The sequence below is a fragment of the Cinclus cinclus genome, chromosome 28 (genome assembly GCF_963662255.1).
Source record: "Cinclus cinclus chromosome 28, bCinCin1.1, whole genome shotgun sequence".
NCBI classification, from domain to species: domain Eukaryota; kingdom Metazoa; phylum Chordata; class Aves; order Passeriformes; family Cinclidae; genus Cinclus; species Cinclus cinclus.
The window spans coordinates 3422814-3445606 of NC_085073.1; the positions used below are offsets into that span (position 1 = coordinate 3422814).

At 43.6% G+C, this 22793-nt stretch overlaps 1 protein-coding gene across 1 annotated transcript in view; it reads left to right on the top strand.

Annotated features, from left to right (window-relative positions):
• Positions 1 to 239: 239 nt before the first annotated feature.
• CPAMD8 (C3 and PZP like alpha-2-macroglobulin domain containing 8) overlaps positions 240 to 22793 on the top strand; it is a 49951-nt gene continuing 27397 nt past the window's right edge. Inside the window, exons 1-24 of the mRNA XM_062509855.1 lie at positions 240 to 334; positions 2533 to 2684; positions 3906 to 3928; positions 4850 to 5015; positions 5136 to 5188; positions 5660 to 5677; positions 6658 to 6712; positions 6846 to 6959; positions 7292 to 7376; positions 7643 to 7751; positions 8266 to 8493; positions 8641 to 8811; positions 9182 to 9310; positions 11497 to 11686; positions 12863 to 13047; positions 13130 to 13279; positions 13378 to 13539; positions 15446 to 15588; positions 16519 to 16584; positions 19521 to 19752; positions 20337 to 20490; positions 21141 to 21283; positions 21727 to 21778; positions 22437 to 22735. Coding sequence (XP_062365839.1) covers positions 240 to 334; positions 2533 to 2684; positions 3906 to 3928; positions 4850 to 5015; positions 5136 to 5188; positions 5660 to 5677; positions 6658 to 6712; positions 6846 to 6959; positions 7292 to 7376; positions 7643 to 7751; positions 8266 to 8493; positions 8641 to 8811; positions 9182 to 9310; positions 11497 to 11686; positions 12863 to 13047; positions 13130 to 13279; positions 13378 to 13539; positions 15446 to 15588; positions 16519 to 16584; positions 19521 to 19752; positions 20337 to 20490; positions 21141 to 21283; positions 21727 to 21778; positions 22437 to 22735 — 3174 coding nt within the window. The remainder of the gene's footprint in view (positions 335 to 2532; positions 2685 to 3905; positions 3929 to 4849; positions 5016 to 5135; positions 5189 to 5659; positions 5678 to 6657; positions 6713 to 6845; positions 6960 to 7291; positions 7377 to 7642; positions 7752 to 8265; positions 8494 to 8640; positions 8812 to 9181; positions 9311 to 11496; positions 11687 to 12862; positions 13048 to 13129; positions 13280 to 13377; positions 13540 to 15445; positions 15589 to 16518; positions 16585 to 19520; positions 19753 to 20336; positions 20491 to 21140; positions 21284 to 21726; positions 21779 to 22436; positions 22736 to 22793) is intronic.

A 22793-nucleotide genomic window follows, 5' to 3' on the forward strand; every position in this document is an offset into this window, starting at 1 on the left:
CCCCGGTGAGCGCTGTCAGGAGCGGGCGGGGAGCCGCAGACAAAGAGCGGGGCCGGGGCCGAGCGGGCACCGGGGCCAGGAGGGGGCGGCCCGGGGGCGGGGACGCGGCGGGGGCGGCGGCCAGAGGCACCGGGGAGCCGAGCCCGGGAGCGGGGCGGCGGAGCCTCGGGCTGCGCTCGCCGGGAACAAAAGGCTCCTGCTGCCCGCGCTGAGCGCCGTGGCCCGGGCTCCCCGGAACCATGTCCGGCTGCGAGCCCCGCCGCGCCCGGGCGCTGCTGCTGCTGCTGCTGCTCGCCCTCTGCAGCCTGAGCGCTGCCCGGCCCCGCCAGCGCCAGTGAGTACCGGGGACCCTGCGGCAGCATCCCTGGGCAGGGCGGCGGGGGGAGAACCGGCTCTGCTCGGCCACGGCTCCGGGGGGGGACTCAGCGGCCGCGGAGCAAAACCCGAGCAGCGCCCGGAGGGGTCGGGCATGGAGCGCGGAGCTCCCCGGGTGTTCCCGGCGGTGCCCGGGAGAAGAGAAGAGAAAAGAGAAAGCTCCCGTGCCTTACCTGCCCCCAGATGCTCCGGAGAGCAGCTTTTATCTGCCAGCAGTTACTTAAGGAATCCGGCTGCTGCGGTGCTGGGGGTGGTTGAAGGTAGCGTTGGGCGCTCCTGAGCAGCGTGCGAAGATTTTTTTTTTTTTTTTAATTTATTTATTTATATATTTTTGTGGGGAAGATCAGCCAGGGAGAAAGTGCGGGGAAAGTTCTCTGACTTTCAGAAACTGAATCTACAGCTCTTTTCCCGTATGTTTAGGTTAATTTTGATTAAGGTTTGCTTTGTTCTTTATCCCTGGCTTATTATAGCCCGTTAGCATCGTGAATAGCTACATTAACTGCGTGCCATGGGTAACTTATTCTCACTTGCATGCTAGAAAATTTTTCACGTCCTTCCAAGTTTTGGTGTAACCTGACAGAGCTGTTAGTTAAAAGTGCTTAAAGGATCCGTCCAGTCCCTGTCAAGTTAACTCCTTGATTGCCAAGTTAAGTATTTAATTTTCAAATGCCACTTATTAAGTGATTTTAAATAGTTGTATCAAGGGACTGATACATCAGAAAGTTTCAGCGATTCAGAACAATGTGAGTACATGTGCTTAACATATGGTACTGCAGTGCTGGGCTTATGACAGTTTAAATCTGATCATTTCATCCTGACTGCAGCTGGTACTCTTTCTCCCTCTGCAGCTAAATCAGTTATCTCTCTTATCAAGGATTTGCAGGCTCGGTAGTAACTTTTTATTTATTTATTTATTTATTTATTACCATTGTAATGAATTTTCGAACCCGGCAGCCATAAGGTTTTGAATCTGCAAGTATCCCATGAAATTTAACTCAAATGCCAGAGTTCTGAACTTCCTTTGGGGGTAATGGGATCTCCATGGCAATGAGGCCTGCTGAGAGAGGAACATGGGCTTGGAATTTGATAAAAGATTACTTGGGGGCTGTAAAACACCATCATCCTCATCCCAAAGTGATTAATTAATCACGAGCTAAAGCAACCAGGCTCATGGGACTGTAGAAAGGAATGGGCTGAGAAATTTGGCTTGAAGAGGCATCTGAGGAATTGCCTCGTGTTAAAAAAAAATCCTTTTGGGTAGGGAATAAAACCCCAGAAAGGTGTGTCATGAAGAGAATATAGATGTGTTGCTTCCAGCCCAGTGCATCGAAGAGCTCAGAGCCTGCAATGCTTTTAGCTGACAAGTTCATGGCACGGTGCCATTCACAGAGGAGTGGTGCAGATTCCATTCACAAACTCTCGCAGTGCAGCATCTATGGGAGGTCGTTTTGGGTGGCTTTAAAGCTCTCTGTGTGCCTTCTGAAATAATGCCTTTTGTAAACTTGCAGAATCTAATTGTTTGAACAAGAATGTGGTAGTAGAGCTGGGAATTCGAGCCCAGTTTTGTAGTTGTGGTTTCTGGGCTGCTTCTGTACAAACTGCAAGTTCAGGTGTGTTCCGTGCATTGAGTCTGACATTTAGAAAGCTCCAAAAATCAGCTCTGAGTCCCTTTGCTCCTCCTGTATGAAGCTGAACTGTGAAAATGGATCTGTATGATTGAGTCAAAAATACCTAAATTGTTTCAAAGAAATCATTGCCTACATAGCTCCATGAGAGGTTCAGGTACCTCCTCATTCCTTCATGAACTTTAGCTCTTGTATCGTTAGCTGGTTGTATATTGAGTTTGTTACGTGTAATAGATAAATGAATGTATTTATTCTTATAGATGCACTAAGCATTGATGCATTAGTGGTTTTATTTAACTCCTAAGGATCTGTAAGCCATTTGTAGCCACTTAGGCTCTGTTTGTTCATTTATACATACTAGATACAGACTTATTCTGCTGGTGGCAACAAATGTGACCCTACAAGGGCAAATACATCAGAGTGTTCTTTTCCTTTTGCTGCACAAGAAGTGTCTCACAAAGGAAGGTAACATTGTGGTTAGGCAACTCTTGTGGCTGTGTCTTGACTGACCACTTCCTATTGTGCTCCTCAGGGGTTATTTGATTGCAGCACCTTCTGTTTTCCGCTCTGGGGTGGAGGAAGCCATAAGTGTGACCATCTTCAACTCTGTCAAGGAGACCACAGTGCAGATCCAGCTGGTGGTCAAAGGAGAGACAGTGTCATGGAGCCATGGAACAGTCCTGGGTGAGCTCCTGGGCTTCTGAACCTGAGAGCTGATGGAGGAGTTGAGGTGCTGTGGGAGCACCTTGATATCTCCTAAAGAATTGCTTTAGGTGCTAATGGACTCAAACTAATTGCTTTGCTGCTGCTGCACCTTCTCAGATGATTGTGCTAATGTGGTTTTGATGTGTGTGATCTCAAACAGGTAGGGCTGATAAGTTTGGAACACAAGACATACAGAGACCCAATATAACTGATACTCTAGAGTTTATAGTGATTATACTTCCTTTTGATGTCTGAATATTTAACAGTGAGGGGCTGTATAAGGAATAAGATAAGTTTATTTTAAAGAGAAAGGTAAACTCTACATCATCAATTTCTTTTCTCCAAAATGAGTGCTGGGAACACAATCTTTCCATCTTCAGGACTGGGTGTTGCTGAGAGAGATGGTAATGTTTATGTAGTTAGATAAGTCTTTAAAAATCTAGGCCAGATACTTCTGTCCTGATAGTAAAAGCAACATGATTTGATAATATCCAACTTAACACTGAGTGAATTTACAGTGGAGGAAGTGAAATCCAGCAGCCCTGTTGTACCACTGTCAGCAGTGGTGGAAGCTGGAGTGTAGTCAAGGCAATCAGGATCTTTAACCCTTCTGTATGTTAAAACTGGGAGTTTTATGAAAGCCATTCCGTTTCTTGGAACAGATTGTCTCTGGTTGTGTCCTCCCCTTGATGTCTTTGAAAGTGGCTGACAATTGCAAAGCAATTCAAAGGGAGTGATGCTGACACATGTGGACAGCAAATGCTCAAGAGAACTCCTAGGTATGGCTGTGCCCAGCAGTCCAAACATCCCATGAGTGTTTGTTTTGAGAATTGTTTAAGTCCCAAAAATAGGCCAGGTCCTTTTGACAGCAAAACACTTCTGTAGGCACAAGCTGCCCTGTGCTGGAACCTCAACCTTGGGGGTGCTCTCCAACCACACAGCACTTTGCAGCTTACATTGGGCAGAAGTTGTAAATAAGTGTGGACCATGTTTATTTTGGAGAACTCTCCTGGGTCTGACTTACCCTGCAGACTGTTTCACACAGTGCAGGAAAATGAATTCAGGTGAAATCATAGCAGGGATGCTGCAGGGAGCAGCTCTGTGGTGTGGGGTGTTCCTTCACTCAACTGCAAATACCTAAAATCTTAGTGCCTTACCTTGAGAATAACTCTCTCTCTCTCTCTCTCTCTCATATTTTAGATAAAGGAACAATTAAGCTGAAGGTGAGTGCCAATTGTTTTAAGATGTTTTCAGTGAACGTGTAAGGGACCTTCCCTCAGCCACATCAAGCACTGCTCTCTGGCACAAATAAATGTCACATTCTGGGGCATACATTGAGGAGGACACAGCCTTCACCAGAGGAAAAGTGAAAACAATAAATAAATAAATAAAACTCACCCTGCCACAGCTCACCTGCCAGGCCCTTACCCCACTAAAGAAAAATCAGTGGCTTGTGGCTCTGCATAAATTTCTGTGTTGGGGTTATTTTATAAGAGTGGCAGTATAGAATTCTGTGTGTGGGTTGTGACTTCAAATGTTGGCAAAATGCAGCTGGACTAGAAGAATAAGCCCTTAAAAGTGTTGGGTTTCTTAACTTAGGATTTAATTTGGGCTTGTCATTTTTGGGATGTTAAAGGGGGGCAGTGGAACAAAATATTCAATTGTGATCTGCATCTGGAATGGTATCAGATTTTTTATTTTGTCCCTTTTAATCTGAAGTGATTTAAAAGTACTTAGTTCTCTGAGCAACTGTTTGAACACATACATGCATGCATTTTTTTGGGGGAGGGGCTTTTTTGTGTTGGTCCTTGGGGTTTTTCCCTCTGTTGGCAGAGCTGGGTTGATTTCCCCATGTAACACACCTGTACTGGAGGCTGCATATGTAAATCATGGATCAACCACTACTTTGCTTGAGTGACAAAGGGCAGAAGAGCATTTCCTGCCATGTTTTCAGCATGAATTTATCTCCTTTGAAGTTTATTGTAGGAAATCTAGCATGTCCTAAATTTTCTTTTCACTACTAACACAGATTTACACCAAAACACAGCAGGTGGCTCTTCTTGCTCACCTCAGTGTCAGTTATGTTCCCCAAAAGCTCAAAGGCTTTTCTGTGCGTTCCTCACCTCCTGGTGTGTTCTTTTTAGGTGCCTTCAGGGCTTCGTGGACAAGCACACCTGAAGGTTTGGGGCAACAGGCACCTGGCAGAGGAAGGGTACATTTTCCACAACTACACCACAGTCACCATCGACAGCAAGGGCTCCTCGGTGTTCATCCAGACTGACAAACCTGTCTACAAACCCAAGCAGAAAGGTAAAGTCATCTTGGACAATTTGCCAGATGCTAGGGCTGCTTTCAAGGGTAGTTTTAGGATGAGCTCTTCTGTTCAGTCTCAGCCCTGTGACTGATAAATTCCCTCTTTTCCTTTTTTAGTGTTGATAAACCTCTTTATGGTGACTTCTGACCTGAGGCCAGTCAATGACAGGGTAAAGAAAACTGTTTTCTTTCACGCTGTGCAGTATGATGGGATACTTGGTAGCCTGCATTTTATTCAAATGTACACTTATGCAGAAACAGAACTGGATTTTTAACCTATTTTGGCATAGCTTGTGATAGCTTATTTTATTTGTAGTTTAGTTTTTTCATTTGGCTATATTCTTTTGGAGGAGAATGCAAACTTTTGGAGGGCTGGCAAATAGGAGGCAGCTCTACCAGAGCAGAGACAAGAATTTTTCAGAGATTTGCACCTTATTTAGGTAGTGCAGAGATATGTAAATTATTGCATTTCCAGTTAGATGTCTGAATTAAATGTGTGTTTCTCAGGCTACTCTTAGCAAAGAAGAGATGTTCAAAACTCTGTCACTTTGGGTCTCACGCCTTGCTTGACTCAACACTTCATCACAAAAAGCAGAAAAGTTGTTTCATAAAGCCTTTTGTTTCTTTTTTTTTTCTTTCAGGTTGAAGCTTATGTGGTGGTGAGTATCTGTGTGCCCATCTGGTATGTGTCCTGTAGAGGTACAAGATCTGTGTAGCCTTTGAAGGAACAAATTTGTGTTTTTCCTGTTTTCCTGTCCATTATGGCCATTCCCACCCCTTACCTATGCAATTCTCTATCCCTTTATCTGGTCTCTGTGCCTTGCTTTTTTTGCTATCACCAGGAAATATCCTTGTTTTCTTCTACTTATCCTTCTCCTTCAGTTTTGGAAACCCATTCCCATTTCTCAGCCTGAGAAGAATTGACTTGTTTCACTGGGCTTTATAACTGTGACAGCCCCACTTTCCTCTCCCTTCTTTTCAATGCCCACCCACTCCTATCCTTCATGTGCTGGGCTGACAGAGCAGGGCCACCCTCATCTCTGCACCCAAACAGAGGGAGTGGGCAGTAGAAACTCATGGAAAGGAAAGGGTTCTCCTGTCTTCTTCCTTATGGGGTGAATGAGAGATTGCCTCTGTATTTAGTCTTATTTTTTCTTTCATCCTTTTTTTTTTTTTTTTTTTTTTTTTTTTTTTTTTTTTTTTTTAAAACCACCTGTCAGAAAGCAGAAGGATTCAATCTTGTTGAGGATTTCATGCTGACAAAATCAGCAGGATTCATTTCATCTGAGTTTGTCAGCTAAAATTTTTCTTCCTGGTCATATAGCTCTATTTGGGAATAGTGTCTTCAGAGGTCAGTCCATCCCATCCAGGTCTGGTGTCTAAAGAGAGGAGAAAGATCTGCTGCTTGTTGGCATTTACTTGTGTGCATTGCTTACAGGAGCAGAGCTCTTAAATAATTCCAGAAAGCAAACATCCCTGGTAAGGTATTTTTGGGACATTTTTGACAGGTATTGGTTGCATCTGAGCTTTGGTGAGGTGTGTATATTACAAAAGGAAGTTCTTGGTTGCAAACTAAGTTAAATGTACGAGTGATGCCCATTTTCACTGTGATGTTTCTCCTCCCTAAACCACCCTGCAGGATCCTCGGGGGTCTCGGATGATAGAATGGAATAACTTGAAGCCACTTTGCTGTGGTAAGTTCCAGATTATTTTTTTTCCTCTGTGTACTGTGATTTGCCTTTGCTTCTGTTTCTACTGAGTTGTGTTCAGTAAGTCTTGGCAAGGGCTGGAGAGTGACAGAATTCAGAGTGTTGTTTCCCTTTTCAGGCATTGTCAATATGACTTTTCCTCTGTCTGATCAGCCAGTGTTTGGGGAATGGCTCATCTTTGCTGAGATGCAGGGGCACACTTACAACAAATCCTTTGAGGTGCAGAAATACGGTGAGTTGACCCCAACCCAGGTGCATTTGGAAGAACAGAACAATGTGAAATGCTTTCACTTGAGATGAAATAGTGCATTTAAAATGCCATGAGGAAAAGTTCCTTAGAGCCATGTATTTCAGGTTTGCAGACACTGCTGACTGAGCTGTGCTAAGGTCACCTTGCCAAGGTGGTTTTGGTTTGCTGCTGTTGTTCCCTGTCCCTCTACTGGGTGCTATTCTGGTAAATCACAGCCAGGGTCCTGCCAGAGCTGTGGGGACTCCTGCTATAACCTGGGCAATGAGATCTGCTTGAAAAATGATTGATTCTGCTCTTATTTATTTTCATTGTAGTGTTGCCAAAATTTGAGTTGCTGATCGACCCCCCTCGCTACATTCGTGACCTTTCACTGTGTGAAAAAGGAACTGTCCATGCCAGGTAGGAACATGTCCCAAACCAACTTTCATTGCTGTGGATTGTAGTGCAGTCACTGGAGCTTCCTGCTGCAGACTTTTCAGATGATTTCTAATCATCATCAGAAGCTTTTTGATGTAAAAGCCTTCAAAAACATGGTAAAAATAACAATCTGGAAAACTTCCTGTGATACTGTTTTCTAGGTGTGCAGGTTAAGTGATAATTGTCTTTATACAACCAGAAGAACAGAAAACAGCTGGAAGTTATTAATCATCTTCTTTGCATTTCAGATACACATTTGGAAAACCAGTGACAGGGAAGTTAATTGTCAATATGACTATAAATGGTGTTGGGTACTACAGACATGAAGTGGGACACCCTGTCCTCAAGACCACCCAGGTGAGGGACACCATGGATTTACCTGTGATAAAATGCCTGATATGTCTCCTTTAATATTTATCCCACAGCTCTGGTTTGTTGCTGATGTGAGATCAGAAAATGAAGGAGTAAATATTATAACTGGGGCCAGCATATTAAAAATATTGCTTATTTTTACACAGTATGTTTATGATTTTAGATATTAGAAAGAAGCTCTTTTCCCAGAGAGTGCTGGGCACTGCCCAGGCTCCCCAGGGAATGGTCCCGGCCCCAAGGCTGCCAGAGCTCCAGGAGCGTTTGGACACCGCTCTCAGGGATGCTCAGGGTGGGATTGTTGGGGTGTCTGGGCAGGGACAGGGGCTGCACTGATGATCCCTGAGGGTCCCTTCCAGCTCCTGCCTTCCCTTCTTTCTTTCTTTCTTGCTCCTGCCTGCCTTCCCCTGCAAACTCCCATCAGGTGCCTGTGCTTTAGGTTTGGCTTCTGGGCCCTGTGTGGGTGTGAGATGCACCTTCCCTTTCTGTTCCCCCATCCCAGATGGATGGCTCTGCCACGTTTGATGTGTGTGTCAGAGACATGATGCCAGCAGATGTCCCCGAGCACTTCCGAGGCACAGTCAACATCTGGGCCACGGTGATCAGCTCTGATGGCAGCAAGCAGGTGACCTTTGATGACTCCACACCTGTCCAGAAACAACTGATTGATATCAAGTACTCCAAGGACACCAGAAAACAGTTCAAACCTGGGCTGCCTTACAAAGGCAAGGTGAGATTAAGAGTAGAGCCATGGACATGTGGCTGTTTTCAAGTTGTACTGATTTGTTCCCAGTGATTTTTTTTTTCTCCTACCTGTCATTGACTAGAATTGCTGATAATTTAAAGCAAATTGTTCTATAAATGCCCTACTGTGCAGGTAGAAGTCACTTACCCTGATGGAAGTCCAGCTGACAGAGTCACCATCCGAATTAAAGCTGAGCTCACACCAAAGGACAATGTTTACACAAGTGAACTGGTCTCAAGGAATGGCCTGGTGGAGTTTGAAATCCCCTCCATCCCCACAGCTGCCCAGTATGTCTGGCTGGAGGTGGGTAAAAGCTCCTTATAGGATTAGCAGGCTTTAATGTAGCTAATCTTGTCAAACCTGCACTTTATAAATCAGAGCTACAAACAGGAAATCAGTGCCTTTTACCTTCAGCTTCTGGGTTTCAACACAGCAAACACTGGCTTGTTTCTTGCTGTTGAGAGAGCTGATGTTGATAACCACCAGGAAATTATGCTTCTACAAATACAGCTTAACATGGTAGTAGGGGTCCAATATTTTGGGGAATAAAGATGTCAGGAGATGAAAGGTGGAAGGTATAAAATAGGAGAAGAGAGTAGAGATAGAACAAAATGAGCTTTCTATGCATAACACTCAGATGTAACTTCTTTTTTTTTTTTTTTTTTTTTTTAAGACTAAAGTGACAGCAATTGATGGGAAACCCTCTGGGGATCAATATCTGCCCAACTACTTGTCCATCAGCAGCTGGTACTCACCCAGCAAGTGTCACATCCAGCTCCAGGCACCAGATAAACCTTTCCAGGTACGTTGGCTTCATGTTCCATCATGGAAACCACTGCATTGCTTGGCTTAAAGCTTTAATCTAATTAAATATTTCTAGGCATTCCTGATTCTGGGATCCTGAACTGTTACTGTTTCCACCACAAAGGATGAAGGAGCTGCACTTGAGCCACCAAATTATTGTTGAATGTGGGCTACACAAGGTGCTAAGCAGAACTCCCTTGGTGTGCTCTGTGCAGCACCTTGTTTCCAACCCTTTCTGTTCAGAGAGGAGGTGAATGCAGGCAGGGAAAACACTCCAGTTTTTCACGTTTGAATGTTTATTCTGTGTGCCTCCAGTAAGACTCAGACATGGGTTGCTTGCTGAAAATGATTGGAAGTGATGTTAGTGGGAGTGGCTGAATTACTAAAGACCAAAATTAAGGCTGTGTAGTCTCACTGGAACTTGCAGTTTAAATCTCAGCTGGATGTGTTCAGTCCTCCAGTTATTGAACCATGAACGTGATTGCCTTTTCTTTGGTAGGTTTTGCATGAGCCTCTCTAAAAATGCAATCTTGCCCTATAGAAGTTGTGATTTCTCTCCTAGAGAAAAGATCTGATTTAACCATGATCCCTGCTACAAAATGTTTTCTGAGAGTTGTTCAGGCTTTCTTCTTACCCAAGAAAATGTCTGAAGGTCTACATATTGCTCAGTAGGAAAAGAAGTGGGTTTTGGCACTAAACACACTGAGATTTGTTATCAGCAGGTTTGTCAGGTTGGTTTCAGGCTCTTTGCATCCAAATAAGAACTTTTTTTTTTTATCATTACATTTCATGGAAGTTTAATGGCTAATTAATCTTTTACAAGTTTCCTGAGGTATGGAAAGGGGATTATACACTGCTAATCTGAACACATTGTTCTTATTATAACCTGATTAGAACTAATTCTTCTGTGGGAAAGCTTGGAGCTGGATGACCAGCTGATGTGGGAACCTTTTCCATGCATTGCCAGCTCTTACTGGGTGTTCCAATTAGCTCCATTCATTTTTAATGAATTGTTTCATCATTTGAACTGGGGAATTCTTAATACTTCAAATATTTGGTGTCACGAGGCACCTCTTGGACTCTGTGGCATTCTCACTGTATTTAACCATCAGCAGCTCCTTGTATTCCAGTTCTGCCCTTTTTGGTTTGTGCCATGTGTGCATTCTGCAGGGAGAACACTTGGAGCTGAAGAAAGAGAGGTTTTTCAAAATGTTTTTCAATTTTTTTTTTTTTTATTTTCTGTCGAGCCTGAATGGTTTTCTCTGAGAATTGCTCTGCTTTAAATGGCAGGAGGGGTGAGGAGGGGAAGGTGCTGAAGGAATCCTACTGAACACAAGTGTCAGCCACTCCTCAGATCCCAGAAGGAAGGAGTTTGTATTCCTAGCAAAGTCTGCTACTCCACAGAGTGATGATTACTGAGCCAGCCACCACCAGTGCTAATCCCATGACTGGTGTCTGTTCTGTTGGGGTTTGGGGGATTTTGTCTTGGGGGTGTTCAGTACTTGGTGAGCCCCTCTGGGTGCAGAGTTTCAGTGCCCAGGTGTGCTGCTCTGGAGCCTATTGCAGGCATCAGATTAGTTACCCAGACAGAAAAAAAAAGAAAGAAGCTTTCTTCTCATTTATTTGTGTGTTTGACACCTTGAGTGCCCAACTTACAAGTTGTTATCTAGACTTTGTGTAATTTGAAAGCGTTTTCCCTCAGGTCTCTTCCAAGTCATTTCATGGTTATGTTTGAAATGGTATTTGCCAGATGAGTGTAATCACAATTAAACTGCAAAGACTATCAAACACATCTCTCTTCCCACCCCCCAACCCAACTCTTTCCTTTTTTGGGCTGCTCTACTGAAGGGGTGTCTAAAATTCAACCAATTCTGACAGCTGCTCTGTGCCAAAAGGCTTAACTTTCAGGATTCCAGAGATTCCTTTATTGTTTCATTAGTGCATACAACCCCCAGCTCATTCTCCTGTAGATTTGCAGCGATGGAGAGCTGAACACAGGCTCCTTTTTATTGTGGAGCAAGTCCCTGAGACCAGTGCTAATGTAATAATACATTTTTCAATGCATCCATTTGTTAGGAGAGGGCTCACACCTCCTGTGGCCTGGAACCCAAGCAGGTTTCTGTGCTTGATCACCCAAAAGCTCGATACAGAGCAGATCTTTGGCTTTTCTGTCCCTGCCTGCAGGTGGGAGAGGAGGCCTGGATTGCACTGAAGTCCACATGTCCTTGCAACTTCACTCTCCATTACGAAGTGGCATCAAGAGGGAACATTGTCCTGTCAGGGCTGCAGCCCAGCAATGTCACCCAGCAGAGGAGCAAAAGAGCCACCACACCCTTTGAGAAGAACATTGACCTCACACGCTTCCCAGGAACAGGTAGCCAGCACCAGAAATGCAACTCGTCCCTATTTTCAGCAAAAAACCCAAGCTTTTTGTTAATGTGATGCTCCTTAAAAATATAGATCATTTCATGCAAGAAAAATAGCAAGATTCATTGCTCTCAGTCATGTAAAAAAAATTCTCCAAGAGAGGTAACTCTTGGAAAGTTTTCTTTTGTCTTTCTGCAGTCCTTCTCAGTTGAGAAAACTCTAATATTTGCTTGGAGTGGAGTGGTAGGGAAGTGTAGGGCAGGGCTGGGGCAGTTGGTTAAATTGGTTGAGCTTAAACTGAGAAGAGGATGTTAGATGGAAAGAGAAAATTAAATGGACTGATAAAGGAGATCACACAGCCCACAGGGGGAAGGGGAATAAATGTGGACTCGTGGTTTGTACAGGGAGTAACAGAAATACAAAAATCTGATGGAGTTGGGGAGCAGGAGGTAAAAAATGGTGGGGTTGGAAGGATAGATATAACAGCTGCCAAAGGAAAAGTCTGTCTGTCCTGGTAAGCACCTTGGGAGTTGGGGAAAGACTAATGGGAACCTCCCTCCATGTATCCACCAAGCTTCTGGCAATCAGTAATTTAGGATTTGTGATGATTTTCTGTGCTGAAGGTTTGCTCTGAGCAGTTGCATTTACTTTGCTCAGAGGCTTTGTGGTTGCTCTGTCATTGGAAGGGTTCAAGGCCAGGTTGTGTGGGACTTTGGGCAACCTGGTCTGGTGAAAGACATCCTTGTCCACAGCAGGGGGCTGGAAGTAGAGGTTCTCTGAAGGTCCCTTCAAACTAAACCATTCTGTGATTCCATTTAACAGCTCCAGTGATTCTCTGCTCTATAAACTGCATCATCCTTTTCTACACTTACTCCTTTTCTCTCATCAGCATTCTCCAGATAATGTTTTCTGTTTATTTTCAACAGCTTGATAACTTAACTGTGTGTTTCCTTGATTTCATGGCTGGAAAAACACTGAGTAGTCCTTCTCCATGCTGCTAATTAAGTTATGAGTGCTAATTACCTTTCACAAAGAGGAGGAAAAGGGATTCTGAACTCAAGAAGGTGTGCAACAGGAACAAGGGAAGAATGCAAGTCCTGAATGGACAGTTCTGTGCCTGTCAGCATAAGGAGAGGGCAGGAAGGGAGTGACAGGGATTAAATAAAGCTGTTTTTCTCCACAATTCCTGTTTCAGCACCTCCCAGCACACCTGCAGCAGAGGTTGAGGTGTGTGTGACCTTCCTGAGGTTCTGGGTCGTTCACTCCATGGCTCCCCTGGGTCGGCTGCTCGTGTACTACGTCAGGGAGAGTGGAGAGGGGGTCACAGACAGCCTGCAGTTCTCTGTCAGCTCCTCCTTTGAGAACCAGGTACTGGAGAGGAAGGGCTGGTGTCACCCTGCCCTTTGGTTTTTGGGATAATCACGGGATTCGATGGCATTTCCCTTCCCAGGTTGCCGTGGCGCTCTCAGCCAACGAGACCAGGCCTGGTGATGTTGTGAACCTCAAGGTGAGAGCTGCAAAAGGAAGCTGTGTCTGCATTGCCACAGTGGACAAGAGTGTCTACCTGCTCAAGCCAGGCTTCCAGCTGACAGCCAGCCAGGTAGAGGCACCTTTAAGCACCCTTGTCCTTTCCTCCCTCCTGTGATCCTTACCCACCTGGAGGAAGCAGCCGAGGACAGCAGTGCCCTTTCCCTGCAGGTGTTCCAGGAGCTTGCAGAGTATGATGTGTCTGATGCTTTTGGAGCTCCAAAGGAAGAAGGGCACTTCTGGTGGCCGGGCATGTCCTCACGGAGACGCCGCAGATCTTCAGTGTTCCCCTGGCACTGGGACATCACCAAGGACGCTCGCTTCGCCTTTACAGTAGGAAGAGCCAGCCTCCCTTCCTTCTGCTGTGTCTCTTCTGTGATTTCCTCTTTGCAGGGGCGTTTTCAGCTCCATAGGCCAGGGGTTTTCCCCACATCACTGATGTTTCTCCAGGGTGGATAGGATGAAAAGTAATTTTGAGAGCAGAGTATGCTGTTCTAGCAAAGATATTTGAGAAACGTGGTTGGGTTTTTGGCCAGTCTTGGAAGGGACAGGTATGCTGCTGGGTGAAGGAATTCATGCTGATGCTTTGGAGACTCAGACAGGGACCAGAAGGTTCCTCCAAGCATGGGTGAGCTTGCAGATCTCTTCTGCAGCTGCTCCAGCAGGGAAGCAAGGTGGAATGTGGATCTTTCCTTGTAGCCTTTTGGACTGTCCTTTGGAAATCATTTCAGTTTCTTTCCTGACCTGGTTCTTCTAGCTTCTGTTGCCATCTTCATGAAAGACCTTTATATCCTTGATCAGGTTACTACTTAAATGCTATATATTTATAGTTGTTTGGTGTGTTTCCATAATTGAACCTGGCCAGATTTTAAAAACATGATTTCCTTTGATCTGTGCCATGCATTTGAATCAAGTTGCAAGTTGAGCGTTTAAGACAAATCGGGTTTTAAAAATATTCTCTTGCACTAATTCATTTCTTCTTTGCTTTGCATGCTAACAGTGCAGCCTTTTGAGCTGAAAAAGTCATTTGTAGCTCTTAAGACACGCTGCTATTTCTACGAGCTTTTTGCTTTGCTTTTGTTTAAAATAGGGGTTCCCTCATCTACTTGAGAAGTTCTGCTTGTTTGTCTCTTTCTTCCTTCTTACACTTGTACATTAGAGTCCATCCACCCTTTGCTCACATCCCTTCTTTGCTTTCCACACCACTGCAGGGTGTAACCTCTGCTCCCTGAGACAAGGACATGCCATGTGAAAGGCTGAGCTGTAAATGTTTGATATTCTTTGCAGCATCTTCTCCTTTTGCTCCTCTGAAACGCAGACTGGCCTGGAGAATCTGTGTCCCAGCTCTAATCTTTTTAATCCACATAACTGCTGATAATGATGATCCTTGCTTCCTACAGATCCCCCATCTCTTCATTCTTTGTCCTTCCTCTGATTTTACCTAAACTGTTCTATTATGTTGCCTTAAACCCCAGAGGCATTCACACATTGCCCCAGTGCCTCAATCTCTTAATTGCAAACTCTAGATCCTCATTTTTGTCCACTGCTGCTTCTCCCCCTGGGGTCTGAGGTGGTTTTTGCTCTGATGCAGCCTTTTTTTGTCCTTACTGGGAGCTGTAAACTCTTGGGCAAAGGTTCATTTTTGGGGAGCTGGTGTGCAAGAGCTGGGGGTGTGTGCAGAGAACAAAGCTCGCTCTGCCGTGGTGCTGGGAGCTGCTCTCTCCTGTGAATGAAGCATTTAGGGGACAGAGCTGGCAGCTTTCTCAGGAGCTCTGTGTGGACACTTTTTTCATTTTGCTTGGCATCCCTGGCAGGGCAGAGCTGGTGATGCCAGATGAGAGAGCTGCCTGCTCATTGCAGCAGAGCACACTGGAGACTTTTAGGAAGGGTGAAAAGCTGTAATGTATTCTAGGGGAAAAATACATGTAATGACTTTTTTTTAACCTGTCACACTTGCCCAGTAATGTTAGATACTGATTTAAATGCATTTTCCAAGACAGGAGCTTTCTCAGCCTCTGCCTATACACCTTCACATTAACACTCATTTTTATACGAAGCTTTAAAAAAAATCCTCAAGATTCAATTGTTATTTCCCCTGTAAATGTGTAAATGGGATTGAGGGAGTCTATTAAAAAAAAAAATCAGTGCACATCTAATTATTTTCCTTTATTTATTTTTATTTATTTATTTATTTTCCATGTTGGTTTTTGTATTGTGGTGTTGATTTTTCATTGTCTAGGAAACTGGCTTGGTGGTGATGACTGACATAGTCAGCCTGAACCACAGGCAGAATGGAGGGATGTACACAGATGAGGCTGTCCCAGCCTTCCAGCCACACACTGGCACCTTGGTGGCCACCATGCATTCCAAAATAGCACCAAGGTAATGCTTGGGGTTTAATATCTATTGTCTGTGTTACTCCTGGCTGGTTTTTTCCCTCTATTCTCAGCTGTTTTCCACCTCCTTGCCCCCAGGTTTAGACAAGGCAGTGATGGGGAAATTCTTTCAGCAGCTTGGTAGATGTAAAATAATTTTAACTTAAATGCTTTGTTAAATGTAATTCTGGAAAAATGACATATGCACCGAGTCCTAAATTATCATTTCGAAGACTATTTCTTTGCAATTTGCTGTGAATTTCTTGGAATATTTGCAAGCTACAGCTGTTTTTGCAGGGTCACTCATTGCTCGTGATTTGCACTGTTCAACTGGTGGTTAAAATCCATAGAATGAGGGTCTGCATGAAGGAAAGGTTGGGAAGCACTACAAGTGATGCTGCACCTTCCCTCTCCATCCTGAACTTCCTGGAAGCCTCTCTTAGCAGAGGAAATTCTGGGGTTAGTTAAGAAATAGATAACCAAGCATAAGAGATATAGAAAAGCTGATTTAAAGTATTAGAAATCAAGACAATTCAAAGAGAAGGGATGGAGAGGGATATAGAGGAGTGATTGTAGTGACTGCTGTTGGAAGTGTTGTATTTCCTCCCGTTGATTCCATTTGGTAAAACAATTTGGATCACAAACCAATTTTATTTTAGATTACATTATTTCTGCTAGCTTTCAAAGGTTATCTTACTTGTACTGTTTTTTAGATTTTTATTTCCATCTGCAGAGTGTGCATGCACACAAAGGGATTGTTTCAAAAGATCATGTAATTTGTGTTCTGAGTGATCACCCATTCACTCCTTAATGAGTCTGCACCAGCCAGAGCTTTGGTCATGTGAGCCAGAGTCAGGTGATAACTCTGATTTATCAGTGACTGCTGAAAATATCTTATTAGAAGATTCAATTTGCAAGGATTTATTTCTTCTTCTAGCAGAGCAGAGAAGAGGAAAAGAACCTTCTTCCCTGAGACGTGGATTTGGCACTGCCTCAATGTCAGGTATTGACATTAATTATATCCAGATGATTGTGTTCTCTTCAGCTACAGAAAACAAAGCTCTTTAAAATCTAATGAGTTACACTGGTGTTTTTTGATTTGCAAAAAAAAAAAAAAAATTTTTATTAATTTTCCCCTTCTTGTTTTTTCTTCATTGTCACTTCAGTCTCTGCAACATTTCCTCTGGTCCTGAAGTGTTGCCTTGCTTCAGGCTGGACCTGCCAGTTGTGTCTACACTGATTCTCTGTTGATTGCTTTTCAAATTTCACAGACCCCTTCTTTCTCTGTCATCTCCTGCAAGAACATCTCCCCCAGACTTCAATCTGCTGCCTCATAGGTCCTGGTTTCCTCTGGGTACAGTTGGAACTAAAAAATAAAATAAAAAAATTACTAAAGAGATAAGGAATCCATCCCACAACAGCACATCTAGGATAATTTGAAGCAATTTTTAAAAGGCTTCTCCAGGTTTTCAAGTAAACTTCATTCTCAATAAATGATGGTAAATTAAATTTGACAGGAACTTGGAGCAAGTGTATTCAAATCTGTTCAATTGAGCATGAAATATGCTTTGTAGAAATACACAAAGAATTCCAGAAGTGCCCAGTTGGGCCTCAGCAAGCTGGGGCAGTTAATTATAAGTGGGAGAGTGTAGAATAAAAAGTTGTAGATTGCATTTTCTCCACTTCATTTCATTAGAAACAACCGAGTTGGAGCATTCCTTAATTTCCACTCTCTTGAACAGGAAGAATTTATTTTTTTTCTTCTACCATTTTTAATTATAATATACAATCCTAAAAAAAAAAAAAAAAAAAAAAAAAAAAAAGGCGAGAGAGAAACAAAAGCCTAATGTCAACTTCCCAAACCAATTCTAAAAATTCCTAGAGCCTGGCTGGAGGGTCTAATGGCTGGAAATGAGTGTGTACTTTGGCCCTGTGCCCAGAAGAGTAAGTGCCCTCATGTGTGAAAATAATGTTAATGCTGGTTATGGGCTGAAATCCCAGTGGAAAGAACATGAGCTGCAACAAATTGTCCGGTTAAACAGGCTGGAATGTTGCCAGTCCTGGTGCCAGGACACCCTTCCACCCTTCTGCCTGGTGCTCAGGGCTGGGCATCAGGACAGGTATCAGCTGCAGAGCTCCAGCCAGGGGAAGGACCCCAGTGTCAGGGGACCAGTCTGCTTAAAAGGAGTTCAAATAATTCAGCCTTTAAGTAAGTTTAGATTGGATAGTGGGAAGAAATCTTTCTCAGGGAGGGATGAAGCCCTGGCACAGGGTGCCCAGAGCAGCTGTGGCTGCCCCTGGATCCCTGGCAGTGCCCAAGGCCAGGTTGGACATTGGGGCTGGAGCAGCCTGGGACAGTGGAAGGTGTCCCTGCCATGGCAGGGGTGGCACTGGATGGGCTTTAAGGTCCCTTCCAACCCCAACCATTCCATATTTCTATGATGCAAGTGCATTTCTCAAGGCTTTTCCCTCTGGAGTTTGATCTGGGGGAACCACATTCACTGGCCACTGCTTGGAGCCTGACTGAATTTATAAAAAGCACAGTTACCTCTACTTTTTATTGTTGTAATCCTTTCCCTTTGTAATACAAACCCAGAGATGAGTCCCTGATGAGCTGCCTGGCTCCTGACAGGAGCAACAGCTCCAGGCTCACTGAGAATCCTTTTAGAGGAGCAAATCAAAGGTGCTTCAGTGATGCCTCAAGAGTGACAACCTTGATGTGAAGTGCAGCTCTTGGGTGTGCTCTGGGTGTGCTCCAGGCACCTCTGCAGAGGAGGACAGCGTGTCCTGCTGGGCACTCACAGAGCTTCTTTTGAAGACCTCCCATTCTCATTTTCCATGCCCCCAAAAGCTCACAGAGCTGGCAGCATGTGTGTCATTCTCTGGGGAATAAATAAGGACCCGAGAGAAAACAACCTTAGGGTGTACTCACAACTGCACCACTCATCCTGCCAGCTGAGCCATGAAATAGCTTTTGTTCTTGTGCTAGAGGAAATGTTTTCTGTTCCAGCCAGGGCCAAAGCTGCTTTGCAGGAGGGAAATAGCCAAGTCTGAAGAACAACACTGAATTTCTGTTATTATAAAACATGGAAGAGGATACCAGGTTTATGATACCCTGTTGTGCTGTGCATAGGAAAGCTAAATACCCAGAGATTGGGTTTTAAATTATTAATCTCAATCCTCATTGAAAGAAAATGATAGGTTTGGAAATTTTCTACCCTGTTGTGCTGTGCATAGGAAAGCTAAATACTCAGAGATTGGGTTTTAAATTATTAATCTCAATCCTCATTGAAAGAAAATGATAGGTTTGGAAATTTTCTAAGTCGTCATTCCAAAACTGCTCAAACCAAAATGATTCTGAACTGAAACAAGCAGTTGCTGAATTGGATTTTTAGCAAGTTTCTATCTGTCCTTGCATTCAGGCAGAGTCTGCAGTGTGACAATGGACACAGGGACAATGAGTTCCAACAAAAAAACGCTTCTATTTCACTAGCTATTAAATCAATTATTATTGAACTGTTTTTGTCCAGGACTTTGGTCTGGGACTATTTCTTGTCTTTCTTTTTAGATTTTGGGGTTTTTTTCAGAGTTTTGTTTAGATTTTAGTTGGTTTTGTTTGGTGGGTTTTTTTTGGTTTTTTTTTTTACTTAGTGCAGATACTTGCCTCTAAGAAAAGTGACTTGGAAAGAAGGCTGCAAATGAAGCTTTAATCCAGGAGGAATTTGTGTTTTGCAGAAGTAACTATTTGCTTTTCTGCTGCTTATAAATACTTGCAGGCCTCAAAACTGATAGGAAATACGTAGCCTTTTGTAGAGTTCAAAGCAGATGATGCTGTCACGTAAATCTGGATCTGGAGGTAATGCCACGAAATGTTTGGGGACTTCATTAAAAGTCAACTTGGGCTGACCACGTTAATTAGATCGTGTGTTCCTTTGGCAGTAACAGCTCGGGGGAAGCCCAGCTGCACGTGGAGGTGCCCGACTCCATCACCACCTGGATCACAGAGGCTGTGGCTCTGTCTGAGGAGAAGGGGCTGGGCATTGCCAGCCAGACAGAGCTGAAAACCTTCAAACCTTTCTTCATCGACTTCACGCTGCCCTACCACGTCATCCGGGGCGAGCAGACCAAGATCCCCCTCACTGTCTACAACTACCTGGCTGTGTGTGCAGAGGTAAGAGCTCAGTCCTCACCCCTGGCTCAGTCTGGGTTATCACCACAGCTGCTGAGTGAGCCCAGCAGAGATGCTCTCAGGAGAGGAAATACTGCTTTTCTCAGTTCAAATAAATGTCATCGCTTTATTTCTTTTCAGTTTGAGACACGGGTGGTAGGCTGGAGTGACTTGAAGCACTTCAGAAAAGCAAATGTTGAAAAAAAACAGGGAAGACAATTGGGAATCTCATGCTGGACCACAGAGAAGAATTTCCTGCATTATCAAAAAGCTGCCAAAAATAGTTTATTTTGGTGGATTTTTTTTTCCCCCAAGAAATTCCATCTCCCTTCATGTTTTCTTCTCACACTCCCCATCTGCCCAGCTCCCACAGCATCTCCCAGAAATACCTGTAGAATTGCTGAGCTGTTCTGAGTCAAACCCACAGCTAGAAACTTTGAACAACTAATAATCTGCATTCTGTGATTTTTATTTTTATTTTTTTCCCATGAAGAGTTCTGTGGGTCTCACATCATTCACTGATCATAGATCACTTTGGCTTTGCGGCTGATTATTTCCAATAAATGACATTTCCCAAACTTTCACAGGTCCACGTGAAGATTTCTGTCCCAAAAGGCATCAAGTTTGTTGGGCACCCTGGGAAGCAGCACCTGACCAGGAAGAAGTGTGTGGCCCCTGGGGAAGCCAAGCCCACCTCCATTGTTCTGTCCTTCAACGAGCTGGGCCTGAGCAACATCACAGGTACTCAGAGCTCGAGGCAGCTTCTTGGTGCTTCAAGGGCTTTTACAAAAGTTTCTTCTTATTTCTCTCTCAGGAGGAAATTCTTACATAGATAAGAATATTTATATTATATAATTTACATTATGTATATGAATTATAAAGCATATTATTTATATTGTATAATTTCCCTGTTGCCCCAGTTTCTTCATTCCACTTGCTGCCAGCTTGGCTTTTCAACCTCACTCACTGTAGGAGGAAATTCCCTGCCTGTGATGCACAGAATGTACAAACAAACATCAGGACATTCTCTGGTCATCAGTTTTCCTGTTGTGATGTTTGCTCATGCAAGTTTGGGCCTTTTACATTAGCCTGAAGAGACCAGAGGAAATTTTTAAACAAGAGAATAACAACAAATTCTGTGCAAATAATCCCAGTAAAAATTGTGCAACACCCAAAACTAGGAAAGAGTTTCTCTGTTGCCCCATGATTGTTCAAATATTGCCTAGTTTTAGATGTGATCACTCAAATATGGATAAAGGGAATATGAGATAGAGGTAATTACAGCACTTGATGTACTGTTAATCAGCTGCTTCTAATAAGTTTGGATCTATTTAACTTCTAGAGATCTTCCTATCTCAAAATCTCTGCTGCTTTTCCCTTCTGTTTCTTAGCAAAAGCCTTTGCCTATGGTGGGACCAGCTGCTGTCAGGAGGGGATGCAGACCCTGAAGAATGGCAAACACTCAGAGGACTCTTACCTGGACAAAAGGACCCCTGTGGGGGTGGATTATGTTCGAAGCAGTGTCATTATTGAGGTGAGAAAAAAATGGGAATTTATGGTAATTCAGGAAAAAAATGCTTGGGCCAATTGTGAGATCAAACATGAATGGGTTTATAAAGATCCTCAATTGATTTACAGTGTGTTAGGGAGATTGGAAATCATCAGCTTTAGTGGTACTTGTACAGAAAGAGCTCATTTTTGCTCCTCTGGTGAATCTTCTGTGTTCAGGAGAAAAAGCAATGGAAATTTTATGGGATAAGCTTGATCAGTTAATCTAAGAAATATGATAAAATGGAAGGTTCTCTGGCAGGTTAGCACTGCTCTAGCAATAGAACACAGTACCATCACTTTTCTGTACTGGAAATAAACCACTGCACAGCAGCAAAAATAATTGCTGTATTTTCCAAGTAAAAACTGAAATCTGTTCTTGCTTATCCAAGCCCTGTGGTTTATGTGTGAATTTCTGTCTTTCTATAGCCAGAGGGACTGTCTAGAGAATACACCTACAGTGTGTTCTTCTGCCCAAATGGTAAGTTCATGATTTGAATGAGATATTCAGTTTTAAAAAGAAGCATTTGGCTTAATCTTGTTCAAAAAAAATAAGTTAAAAAAGTCTTTGTTTCGATTTCTCTGTGATTGATGAGTTATGGTGTGTAGGAAGAATGTGTAAATAAAGAATCTTTCTTACCTGGCTGGCTAATTATGAATTTGCTGTAACTGCCCAAGTGATTTCTGGAAATGGCCATTAAATTCCTTTACTTTACGGAACAGTTTAAGTATTCAGCACTGTGGACAGTAACTGGGACTGTACTTTATTTTCAGCTGGTGTTTTAAGATTCAGTTCTGGAATCAGTCTGTCCTTCCTGCCAGAGATTTGGATAGCTCAGAGTTGGTTCCAGTAGTTAAACAGAGATGCTTTTGACCACTAGATTAGAACTGAAAAATCACTTGCTGAGTTCATAAGAAATTCAGCTGAGCAGTTTGAAGGATTTTCTGCCTTGAAGGGGGTAAAAATGAAAGATGAGAAGAAACATCCATGTGTATTTTAATACTTTAAAAGAAGCTGGGAAAAGCCCCCATGTACTTAGGAAAGTTCTGTTTGAACTTCAGTTATCACCCAGGGTTTATTTTTGATGTCTGTAAGATGAGCTCTAATTCTTACATCATTCCCTTGTTTTTCTGACTAGAGAAAATACACATTTCCACACCTAACAAATACGAGTACCAGTACATGCAGAAACCAGCCCAGATGAGCCACTTTGACATTGCTGTGAAGGCTCACAATGATGCTCACCTGGCCCTCTCCTCTGGCCCCCACGACATGGCAGAGATGACAGAGATCGTCATCGGGGGACAGCAGAACACCAAAACTTGGATTTCCATCAGCAAGATGGGAGAGCCAGTGGCCAGCAGGGACACACCTGGCATCCTCTCCTGGGATGAGTTCCGCAGCTTCTGGATCAGCTGGAAAAATGGAGTTATCCAGGTACCGAATTCTCCAGCGTAACGGTCTGGAAGTCTCTTTTGAAACAGAGCTGGAGCAC